The following is a 12,422-nucleotide window of genomic DNA, read 5'->3' on the forward strand; positions in this document are numbered from 1 at the left end:
ATACTACACATATACTACACATGCTCTGGGAAAGAATAAAAGAAAATAAGAATTTGTTGTTGTTGGCCGGGCGCGGCAGCTCAAGCCTGTAATCCCAGCACTTTGGGAGGCCGAGACGGGCGGATCACTAGGTCAGGAGATCGAGACCATCCTGGCTAACACAGTGAAACCCTGTCTCTACTAAAAAATACAAAAAAAACTAGCCGGGCGAGGTGGCAGGCGCCTGTAGTCCCAGCTACTCGGGAGGCTGAGGCAGGAGAACGGCATAAACCCAGGAGGCGGAGCTTGCAGTGAGCTGAGATCCAGCCACTGCACTCCAGCCTGGGCGACAGAGCGAGACTCCGTCTCAAAAAAAAAAAAAAAAAATTTGTTGTTGTTGTTGTTAAGCAGTTAAAATTTTGAGACGGAGTCCTGCTCTGTCGCCTAGGCTGGAGTGCAATGGCACAATCTCAACTCACTGCAACTTCCACCTCCTGGATTCAAGTGATTCTCCTGCCTCAGCCTCCTGAGTAGCTGGGATCATAGGCGCCCACAACCACACTTGGCTAATTGTTGTATTTTTAGTAGAGACAGGGTTTCACCATGTTGGCCAGGCTGGTCTCGAACTCCTGACCTCAGGTGATCCACCCACCTCGGCCTCCTAAAGTGCTGGAATTACAGGCTTGAGTCACTGGGCGTGGCCAGCACTTTAAATTTTATTGTACTTTGTTTTTTTAAAAAAGTTTAAGGTCACACTGCTAAGTCTGACGTGCTACATACAGATGGTGCAGAATATGAGTATGAAGAGATACACATTGGTCCATGCCCCAAAAGATTACAGAATTATCTCCATAAATACACAAAGAATTCTTGTGAAGACACAAGGGCACTGTCCAGGTTTTCTAAGACACTTTTCTAAGTGACTTGAGGCATAAAATCCACACCACTGTGAACACACACATTGTAGACTTTGTCTCTGAGACAGACCATCAAAGATTTGGCTTCATGACTCTCTCAAACGTACTAGAATGAGATTCTGCTTCTTAGGTGAAAAGCCACAGCACCTACACATATCATTTAGATAATTACTCCAAAATATGGAGAAATGCAGATACAAGCCCTTGAAAATAAGAATTTTTAAAATGTGGAATATAAGACTAATTTCTTTCCCCCTCAAAGAAATTACCACCTCTTGGGAAATACATTATCTTCTCTATGAAGCTCTACTGATAAAATGCACTTTTAACTAAATGAAATACTCAAGCTGAACTTGTTGTTAAGGCAACAATCCCAGGGAGAAGCAATGCTGACCTGGAATACAGACATTCATCTGACTCCAGTGTCAGCAGAGGTCATCCTATTTATCAGCTGGGACATCCCTCTACCCTCATCGTGCTCACTGAAATGCTCAGTGACCACCTGCCTAAGAGACACTGCATTATGCCCCACTGTGTACCCCAAGTGCATTTTGTTTTTCAGGTTCTTCCACCACCTCGCTGAGATAGTTTTTCTCCCTTCACAAGGCTGAGAGAATCCAAAGGACAGGAATCATTTCCATCTTTTCCCTTGCCGACCTAAAAAGTAGAGGCTGAAGCACAAAACATGACCCAAAGTGCCTGAAAAAGGGGGACAGGAAGTGGGCTGATACAAAGTTGTTTGTCAGGAATTCTCACTGATTTACAGAAGTAACATTGATAAGCACGTGGCTATGAACTGTTAAGCTACAGGGTGTGGGTTCCAGTGTCCCGTGCTGCATTAGTAAGTTAATTATACCTACTTGTGGCAATAGCAGTTTCAAAAGATGAATTCATAGCTTCAGAGAGTTAGAAGGTGATTGCTGTATCATTTGAATGTCTCTACGGGCCCATTCATTTAAAAAGACCCGCATTTATCAGACAAAAATTATTTTTTTGAGGTCGGGTGCGGTCAGGCCTGTAATCACGGCCCTTTGGGAGGCCAAGGCAGGCGGATCACGAGGTCAGGAGATTGAGACCATCCTGGCTAACACGGTGAAACTCCGTCTCTACTAAAAATACAAAAAATTGGCCGGGTGTGGTGGCGTGTGCCTGTAGTCCCAGGTACTGGGGAGGCTGAGGCAGAAGAATCGCTTGAATCTGGGAGGCGGAAGTTGCAGTGAGCCGAGATCGCACCACTGCACTCCAGCCTGGGCAACAGAGTGAGACTGCGTCTCAAAAAAAAAAAAAAAAAAAATTATCTGGGAGTGGTGGCGCAAAACTGTGGTCCCAGCTACAGAGGAGGCTGAGGCAGGAGAATCGCTTGAACCCAGGAGATGGAGGTTGCAGTGAGCCGAGCTCACGTCACTGCACTCCAGTCTAGGCGACAGAGCAAGACTCTTTCAAAACACAAAAAATCTTTTCTTTTCTCAATCCTCAATACCAGCATCTGATTGGCAGACCACCAATGTGTCTCCAAAGGATGGAAACAGGGGTTGAGGAAGGAAAAGCTGAATGCCCCAGGAGTGGGCTATTTAGAAGCAGGGTATGCTAGATTTATCCTAGTCCCGGGGCATTCTCCCAGCCTTCTATTTCTTTTTTTTTTTTTTTCTTTTTTTGAGACAGAGTCTCGCTCTGTTGCCTAGGCTGGAGTGAAGTGGCCAGATCTCCGCTCACTGCAAGCTCCGCCCTCCGGGTTCATGTCATTCTCCTGCCTCAGCCTCCTGAGTAGCTGCGCCTTGTGTTTTTAGTAGAGATGGGGTTTCACAGTGTTCGCCAGGACCTCTTGATCCGCCCGCCTCGGCCTCCCAAAGTGCTGGGAATACAGGCGTGAGCCACCACGCCCGGCCCCAGCCTTCTATTTCAACTGTCCTCTGGGAGGAGTCACCCAAGACCCAATATTCACTAAACCCTCCAAGAGACTTGGCAGCTGTGGGCAGCTTGAGTCAGCTCCAGACAGTTTTGAAACCCAGAACCAGGAAAAAATAAATAGGAGGGGGCGCTGAAGGCATATCACCCTGTAAAGATTCCAAAGGGGAACCTCAATTCAAAGTCATTCTGATGAGGTGTCCGGACCTAGAGAAGATAAAAAGAGAGGCACAAAGGTGTTTTTGTTTTTGTTTTTTTTTTTTTTTTTTTTTTTACAGCGGAGTGTCAAGGCTATGAACAGAAAACAAATCTTGATGAAAGAGTAATCCATTGCTTTGTTGAAAAATAAACAATGAAAAAATGTTTGAAATGTAGAATATAGGAGAAACGGTTGCTAATGTTGTCGTGAATGGGAGGGGAGAGGGTGGCGTTTGGAAAAGCGAGAAGAGAACCGGAAATTTGGGGATTTACTGAAGCCCTGAAAACAGCAGGCTGGGGGACGGAGTGAGGATTTGGGGCTCTGAATCCCATACACTTAGAAAACTCAGGAAAAAACGGGTGTCCTCCGTGGAGAGAAAAGGAACTGGGAACCTCATACACCACAGCTCCTTCCACGCACAAGTCAGGATTTCCCCCACCCCATGACCCTCGCGTGGCCCCCGCACAATCTGGAGAGACTTGGGGCTCCGGGGCCGCAATCGCGGCACAGGGCGGGATAAGGACGCCCGGGGTCCCAGCTGCCGGCCCAGCCCCACCCGCGGCCGAGGGTACCGAGGGCTGAGCTGCGGCCGAGGGTACCGAGGGCTGAGCTGCGCCAGAGGGACTCTGTACGCAGACCCAGAGTCGCCCACGGGAAGGCCCGGGCCCCGCCACAGCCAGTTCCGGTTGTCCAACCAGCCCCTCCTCCCTGTCTCGGGACGCAGGGCTGGACACACTCACCATTTCCTAACTCCCGGGTGTCCCGGCTTCCTCCCTCCAGATCCCAAGGCCGGTACAGGGAACAGCGCCACACAGACTCCAGCCGAGGCACTCGGGGCCTCTGGGACTAGTGAAGCGAAACCAAGTACGGCAGACGCGAGAAATGAAAATCCCGCGAGAAGGTTGAACGTCTGCAGCTGCGTCCCCGGCGGCGCGCCTGATTGGACTGATCGCAAAGCTCCGCCCCGGCGCCCCTGATTGGGTACCGCTTCGGGCTCTGCCCCCTGCATCTTGACAGATGTGAATGACAGGAGATGTGATACACAGATGAGTGGAGCGGGAATGAGGGTTCTTGGCCTCAGCCCTCAAAGGCAGGGTGCACTTCTTCCTCTCGTCCCCTTCACTGTACTTGGTCTGCGGGGGATGGGGAGATGGGAGATACTTGCATTTTAGCAGAACTTAATCCAGGTTTACCAAAGAAGATACTTCCTGTACTCAATGGGTCATTTCTTCATCTACCTCTTGCATGAGGAGTCACAGGTGTGTGCGCAGGGAGTTCCAGGCAGGACTGGAACAGAACAAAGGGCGTGATATTCCCAGGGATCGGAAATTTGGGTTGAGGATATGGGAAGTATGCCCAAGGCTTTCTCGTACCATACCTCTTTCTCTCTCTTCTATTTTTTACTTTATTTATTTATTTATCACTTAATTAATTAATGTATTTATTTATCTATATGAGACAGGGTCTAGCTCTGCCACCCAGGTTAGAGTGCAATGGCATGATCATAACTCACTGCAGCCTCCATCTCCTGGGTTCAAGTGAATCTTCCGTTTCGGTCCCCTGAGTAGTTGCAACTACAGGTACATGCCACCAATCCCAGCAAATTCTTAAATTTTTTGTAAAGACAGAATTTCGTTTGTTGTCCAGGCTGGTCTTGAACTCCTGGACTTGAACTCCTTGAACTCAAGTGAACCTCCCACTTTCGCCTCGCAAATCAATCTACTCATTTTCACCCAAGAAAATAAAAAACTGCCAACAAGTGAATAAAATTATTAAATGTATGGAAAAACAAGTTCTATTTCCGTAATATTCTGTAAAGAAATCAAAAGGGAAGTAAAGCAAAAATTTGAACTAGCTCAGATAAGCAGGGCACGTTTAAAAAGGAAAAGACGGCCAGGCGCGGTGGCTCAAGCCTGTAGTCCCAGCACTTTGGGAGGCAGAGACGGGCGGATCACGAGGTCAGGAGATCGAGACCATCCTGGTTAACATGATGAAACCCCGTCTCTACTAAAAAATACAAAAAATTAGCTGGGCGTGGTGGCGGGCGCCTGTAGTCCCAGCTACTTGGGAAGCTGGGGCAGGAGAATGGCGTGAACCCGAGAGGCGGAGCTTGCAGTGAGCTGAGATCTGGCCACTGCACTCCAGCCTGGGCGACAGAGCGAGACTCCGTCTCAAAAAAAAAGAAAAAAAAAAGAAAAGGAAAAGGCGAAGTCAGAAGGTAAAACATATTCCCAAGCTTGAGAGTCGGTGACTGCTGAAGTGAAGCCACAGCGTACATTAGACCCTGGTGATGAAGCAGGAAACCTAAGGATTTAACTCTGGGAGCTCAGCATGCCTTCCTGTCACAGCATCACAATGTGAGAACACTCTCTCCTTCAATACCTTAGTAATTTACACCAGCAGAAAACTCTCGCCTGTGGTCAATTTAAGCCCTTTGCAATTCCGACCTCTCTAGCTCATAAACCATTTCTCTGGAACGCTACCTAAATGAGTCTCCAAATATGACCTTTACATATTTTCTTCATATATACAAATTACAGCCTGACTGCAGCAACTCTATACATAGAAAAATCAAGGCCGGGCACAGTGGCTCACGCCTGTAATCCCCAACCCTTTGGGAGCCCGAGGCGGGCAGATCACTTGAGGTCAGGAGTTCGAAACCAGTCTGGCCAACATGGCGAAACCCCGACTCTACTAAAAATACAAAAATTAGCCGGGCGCCTATAATCCCAGCTGCTGGGGAGGTTGTGGGTGCCTATAATTCCAGTTGCTGGGGAGGCTGAGGCACAAGAATCGCTTGAACGTGGGAGACAGAGATTTCAGTGAGCCGAGATCACGCCACTGTACTCCAGCCTGGGCGACAGAGCAAGACTCCGTTTCAAAAAAAAAAAAAAAAAAAAAAAAAAAAGAAAGTAAAGAAAAGAAAAAGAAAAAAAAAAGAAAAATCAAAATGTTTTCCAGAAAACTTCCGTGGGAAAATAGAGGTACAACCTCAGAAAGGAGAGAAACCTGCACGTGCATTTGCCTGTGAAGTTCCTGCTTTCCAGGACTCTGCAGCTTCTCAGAATCCACACTCCTGGAGCTGTTCTGAGCAACTGGAGGCTACCTACAGGGGAAGGCAGGCTGCCCAGGAAGCACTCAGGGGAGCTCCCTTTCCCTCCCTTTGCAGGCTCCAGATTGGTCTTAGTGTGGATCACTGGCCTCAGGCTATGCTGCCCCTTGAAAGTTTTCCACCTGCTTTTCGCCCACAATGTTCAGTTCCATGAGGCAAACACCCTCAATCCCAGTGTTTGAATGAAAATCCAGCAGAGTCCCTGCTTTCCTCCTGTGTTTACCATAAAGTAGAAGAGAAAAATTTCAAGACACTTTAAGTGGATTTTAAAACTGGCAAATAATTATTCCTTTGAGAAAATGAAGACAGCAAACTATTATTTCAACATTAATAAACCGTTATGTAAAACCACTAATGAAGGCCGGGCGGGGTGGCTCACGCCTGTAATCCCAGCAACTTTGGGAGGCCGAGGCGGGCGGATTACCTGAGGTTAGGAGTTTGAGACCAGCCTGACCAACATGGAGAAACCTCGTCTCTACTAAAAATACAAAATTAGCCGGCCGTGGTGGCGCATGCCTGTAATCCCAGCTACTCGAGAGACTGAGGCAGGAGAATCGCTTGAACCCGGAAGGTGAAGATTCCAGTGAGCCGACATCACGCCATTGCACTCCAGCCTGGGCAACAAGAGCGAAACTCCGTCTCAAAAACAAAGCAAAACAGCCGGGCGCGGTAGCTCACGTCTGTAATCCTAGCACTTTGGGAGGCCGAGGCGGGTGGATTGCCTGAGTTCAGGAATTCAAGAACAGCCTGGGCAACACGGTGAAACCCCGTCTCTACTAAAATACAAAATTAGCTGGGCGTGGAGGCGTGCGCCTGTAGTCCCAGCTACTTGGGAGGCTGAGGCAGGAGAATTGCTTGAACCCGGGAGGCGGAGGTTGCAGTGAGCCAAGCAAGATCTTGCCACTGCATTCCAGCCTGGGCGACACAACGAGACTCCGTCTCAAAAAAAAACAACCGGCCGGGCACGGTGGCTCAAGCCTGTAATCCCAGCACTTTGGGAGGCCGAGGCGGGTGGATCACGAGGTCAGGAGATCGAGACCATCCTGGCTAACACGGTGAAACCCCGTCTCTACTAAAAAAATACAAAAAACTAGCCGGGCGAGGTGGCGGGCGCCTGTAGTCCCAGCTACTCGGGAGGCTGAGGCAGGAGAATGGCGTAAACCCGGGAGGCGGAGTTTGCAGTGAGCTGAGATCTGGCCACTGCACTCCAGCCTGGGTGACAGAGCGAGACTCCTTCTCAAAAAAAAAAAAAAAAAAAAAAAAAAAAAAAAAAAAAAAAAAAAAAAACAACCAACCAACCAAACGCTAATGAATTATGAACTCCCTTCTACTTCAGCAGCTCCGTGACCGTCACAGTTGATGGTTGTCACCAGGTGCTCTGTGTCAGGAGATGTGCATGTGCAGTTTAGTCACTGAAAATTCTCTCTTAAATCGGGCACGGTGGCTGCGCCAGGGGGACACCAATCCACAAGTCCCAGAGTCGTCCCGGACAGGCCCAGGGTCCCGTCACAGCAGGTTCCTGTAGGTTCCATCCAGCACCTTGCTCCACGGTCTCAGGACGTCCCCCACAACACTCACCATTCCCGGCTTCTGAGGTGTCTGTGGTTCTCCTTACGACTTTCGTGTTCATTGCAAGTCACAGCTGGAAAGAAGCTGCAGCAAAGCCACCTCTGGTGCCCCTCAGAGCAGCATACACCTGACACCCACCGTGTGAGGGGGAAAGGAACGCCTCGCAGTTCTGTGGAGCTTCACGCTGTCCTCCCGGAGCCGCGCCTGATTGGACAATTTGCACGGCCACTCCACGCCGCTCCTGATTGGATACTGCCACGGGCCCCGCCTTCTGGGGGGGCGGAGTAAGAGGAGAAGAATTTAACACCGGGCTGAGTGGAGCTTGAATGAAAGGTTCTAGGACCGACATGTGGCTCACACCTATATAATCCCAGGACTTAGGGAGAGCTGGAAAGGAGGACTGCTTGAGGCCAGGAGTTCAAGACCAGCTTGAGCAACGTAGTGAGACCTCATCTCTAAAAGAAAAATGGCTGGGCTCTGTGGCTCACGCCTGTAATCCCAGCACTTTGGGAGGCCAAGGCTGGTGGATCACGAGGTCAGCAGATCGAGACCATCCTAACACGGTGAAACCCTGTCTCTACTAAAAATACAAAAATTAGCCAGGCGTGGAGGCTGGCACCTGTAGTTCCAGCTACTCGGAAGGCTGAGGCAGGAGAATGGTGTGAACCTGGGAGGTGGAGCTTGCAGTGAGCCGAGATCGTGCCACTGCACTCCAGCCTGGGTGACAGAGCAAGGCTCCACCTCAAAAAATAAAAAAAGAATAATAATAAATAAAAATAAAAAAATTAACCCATCCTGGTGGCCCTGCAACTATAGCCCCAGCTACTTAGGAGGCTGAGGAAAGAGGATTGCTTGAACCTTGGTGGTAGAGGCTGCAGTGAGCTATGGTCACGGCACTGCACTCCAGCCTGGGTGACAGTAATACCCTGTCTCAAAAAAAAAAAAAAGAAAAAGAAAAAGATAGGCTCTAGCCACAGCTGGATTTCCTTTCTGCACTGCAACCTGGCCCCCACCCTGGGGATACTGGCATTTCAGGAGAATATGCTTCAGTCTTTCCAGAGCTGACACTGGTGTCTTCTTGTACTCAGTGTGCTCTTCTTTCAGGGGAGGTGGGTGTGGGGGGAGGGGAGGTGGGTGTGGGGGGAGGGGAGTTGGGGTGGGGAGGTCGTCTGCCTCAAGGTCTGGTCAGGCCAACACTGGAAGAGGAGAGAGGCCTGATGTCAGAGATTACAAATTCGGATGAGGGATGGCCAAGGATTTTTCTTTTTTTTTTCTTTTTTTTTTTTGAAAAAAATGTATTTAGAGCAAAATATGCATGACCAATGGCCTGTAACACAGCTCCAGAAGACCCTGAGAACATGCGCCCAAGGTGTCAGGCTACAGCTTGGTTTTATACATGTTAGGGAGAAATAAGACATCAATAGAGTAATTGATCTTTTAATTAATTTATTTATTTAATAAGACATCAAAATAATAATTAATCTTTTGCAGCATTTTGTTTCCAGTTTTGCTGCTCTGATCCTAAATGTAAACACAATTAATCTATTGATGTCTTATGTCTCCCTAAAATGTATAAAACCAAGCTGTAGCCTCAGTGGGGTAGGAAAAGTACTTTCAGGTGATTGGATTCAAAGATTTTTCTGATTGGCAATTAGTTGAGAGAGTCTATCTAAAGACCTGGAATCAATAAAAGGGAGTGTCTGGGTTAAGATAATAAATTGTAGAGACTAAGGTTTTATTACGCAGATGAAACCTCCAGGTAGCAGGCTTCAGAGAGAATAGACTGTAAATGTTTCTTATCACACTTACAGAGTCTGTTCTCAGTGTGAGAACATCGTAGGATCTCTGTTTTCTTTTTTTTTTTTTTTTATTATACTTTAAGTTCTAGGGTACATGTGCATAACGTGCAGGTTTGTTACATATGTATACTTATGCCATGTTGGTGTGCTGCACCCATCAACTCGTCAGCACCCATCAATTCATCATTTATATCATGTATAACTCCCCAATGCAATCCCTCCCTCCTCCCCCCTCCCCCCTCCCCATGATAGGCCCCAGTGCGTGATGTTCCCCTTCCCGAGTCCAAGTGATCTCATTGTTCAGTTCCCACCTATGAGTGAGAACATGCGGTGTTTGGTTTTCTGTTCTTGTGATAGTTTGCTAAGAATGATGGTTTCCAGCTGCATCCATGTCCCTACAAAGGACGCAAACTCATCCTTTTTTATGGCTGCATAGTATTCCATGGTGTATATGTGCCACATTTTCTTTTTTTTTTTTTTTTTTTAATTTTTCAATAATTTTTATTTTTTTTTTATTTTTTTTATTTTTATCAATTCATCATTTATATCATGTATAACTCCCCAATGTAATCCCTCCCTCCACCCCCCTCCCCCCTCCCCATGATAGGCCCCAGTGCGTGACGTTCCCCTTCCCGAGTCCAAGTGATCTCATTGTTCAGTTCCCACCTATGAGTGAGAACATGCGGTGTTTGGTTTTCTGTTCTTGTGATAGTTTGCTAAGCATGATGGTTTCCAGCTGCATCCATGTCCCTACAAAGGACGCAAACTCATCCTTTTTTATGGCTGCATAGTATTCCATGGTGTATATGTGCCACATTTTCTTAATCCAGTCTGTCACAGATGGACATTTGGGTTGATTCCAAGTCTTTGCTATTGTGAATAGTGCCGCAATAAACATACGTGTGCATGTGTCTTTGTAGTAGAATAATTTATAATCCTTTGGGTATATACCCAGTAGTGGGATGGCTGGGTCATATGGTACATCTAGTTCTAGATCCTTGAGGAATTGCCATACTGTTTTCCATAATGGTTGAACTAGTTTACAATCCCACCAACAGTGTAAAAGTGTTCCTATTTCTCCACATCCTCTCCAACACCTGTTGTTTCCTGACTTCTTAATGATTGCCATTCTAACTGGTGTGAGATGGTATCTCATTGTGGTTTTGATTTGCATCTCTCTGATGGTGAGTGATGATGAGCATTTTTTCATGTGTCTGTTGGCTGTATGAATATCTTCTTTTGAGAAATGTCTGTTCATATCCTTTCCCCACTTTTTGATGGGGTTGTTTGTTTTTTCTCGTATACTTGTTTGAGTTCTTTGTAGATTCTGGATATTAGCCCTTTGTCAGATGAGTAGGTTGCAAAAATTTTCTCCCATTCTGTAGGTTGCCTGTTCACTCTGATGGTAGTTTCTTTTGCTGTGCAAAAGCTCTTTAGTTTAATTAGATCCCATTTGTCAATTTTTGCTTTTGCTGCCGTTGCTTTTGGTGTGGGGGGAGGGGAGTTGGGGTGGGGAGGTCGTCTGCCTCAAGGTCTGGTCAGGCCAACACTGGAAGAGGAGAGAGGCCTGATGTCAGAGATTACAAATTCGGATGAGGGATGGCCAAGGATTTTTCATACTTTATCTCTCAATCAACTCATTTTCACTCATGAAAACAACACACCAACAACAGAATGAAGCTAAGTGCATGGAAAACCTGGAATTATATGGCAGTTTTATTTATTTATTTATTTATTTATTTTTGAGACCGAGTCTCCCTCTGTCACTCAGCTGGAGTTTGATTTCAGTTCACTGCAACCTCCATCTCCCAGGTTCAAGCGATTCTCCTGCCTCGGCCTCCTGAGTAGCTGGGATTACAGGTGTGTGCCACCATGCCTGGCTAGTTTTTGTATTTTTAGTAGAGACGGGGTTTCACCATGTTGGTCAGTCTGGTCTCGAACTCCTGACCTCGTGATCTGCCCGCCTTGGCCTCCCAAAGTGCTGGGATTACAGGCGCGAGCCGCTGTGCCCGGCCGGCAGCAATATTTCATAAAGGGATCAAAAGAAAAGTAAAGCAAACATTTGAAGTAGTTCAGATAAGCAGACTGCTTCATGCACAGTTCACAAGGAAAACCCACTGTCAGAAGGTAAATGATATTTCCAAGTTTGGAAGCCAAACTGTGACTGCTGAAATGGAGCCCCCCAGGGCGGATCAGTCCCAGATGATGAGGCAGAGAAAATTAAGGATTTATCTGGGAGTTTGAAATGCCCTTTTGTCCCCTCCTCAGTTTAGAAATGATTCTCTCCTTTAAGACCTTTATTTTCACCAACAGGAAGCTCTCTACTTGAGTCAGTTTAAGCTAAAGTTACTGTTAAATTCATAAACCCTTTCTCCAGGAGACATCCCAAATGGGTCTTGCTCTAATTCTGACCTTCACAGATTTTTTTGTTTTGTTTTGTTTTTTGAGACAGAGTCTCGCTCTGTCGCCCAGGCTGGAGTTCAGTGGCACGATCTCAGCTCACTGCAAGCGCCGCCTCCCGAGTTCAGGCCATTCTCCTGTATCGGCCTCCCAAGTAGCTGGGACTACAGGTGCCCGCCACCATGCCCGACTAATTTTTTTTTTTTTTGTATTTTTTTAGTAGAGACGGGTTTTCACCATATTAGCCAGGATGGTCTCTATCTCCTGACATTGTTATCCGCCCGTCTTGGTCTCCCAAAGTGCTGGGATTACAGAGCCACTGCACCCGGCCGATTTTCTTTGTGTTTACAAATTACAGTCTCATTCTAGTGACTGTATGCATAATTAGAGAATTTTTGTCTGAGGAAAGTGAGTTCTTTCAATTATCAGGACCAGAGAGATATTAAAATGGACAATATTAATTTAATTATAATTATTTACAGCAGACAATAATCTGCTGTAAATACTGGAATTCTTAGCACAACTCTGAGAAATCCACACCC

At 47.0% G+C, this 12,422-nt stretch overlaps 1 protein-coding gene across 2 annotated transcripts in view; it reads right to left on the reverse strand.

The window, feature by feature from the left end:
• ZNF136 (zinc finger protein 136) overlaps positions 1-3,886 on the reverse strand; it is a 30,730-nt gene extending 26,844 nt beyond the window's left edge. For both annotated transcript variants that reach the window (XM_010361669.2, XM_030936772.1), the window contains exon 1: positions 3,741-3,886. In XM_010361669.2, coding sequence (XP_010359971.1) covers positions 3,741-3,743 — 3 coding nt within the window. In that variant the 5' untranslated portion in view covers positions 3,744-3,886. The remainder of the gene's footprint in view (positions 1-3,740) is intronic.
• Positions 3,887-12,422: the final 8,536 nt, after the last annotated feature.

Source organism: Rhinopithecus roxellana, chromosome 8 (assembly GCF_007565055.1).
Source record: "Rhinopithecus roxellana isolate Shanxi Qingling chromosome 8, ASM756505v1, whole genome shotgun sequence".
NCBI classification, from domain to species: domain Eukaryota; kingdom Metazoa; phylum Chordata; class Mammalia; order Primates; family Cercopithecidae; genus Rhinopithecus; species Rhinopithecus roxellana.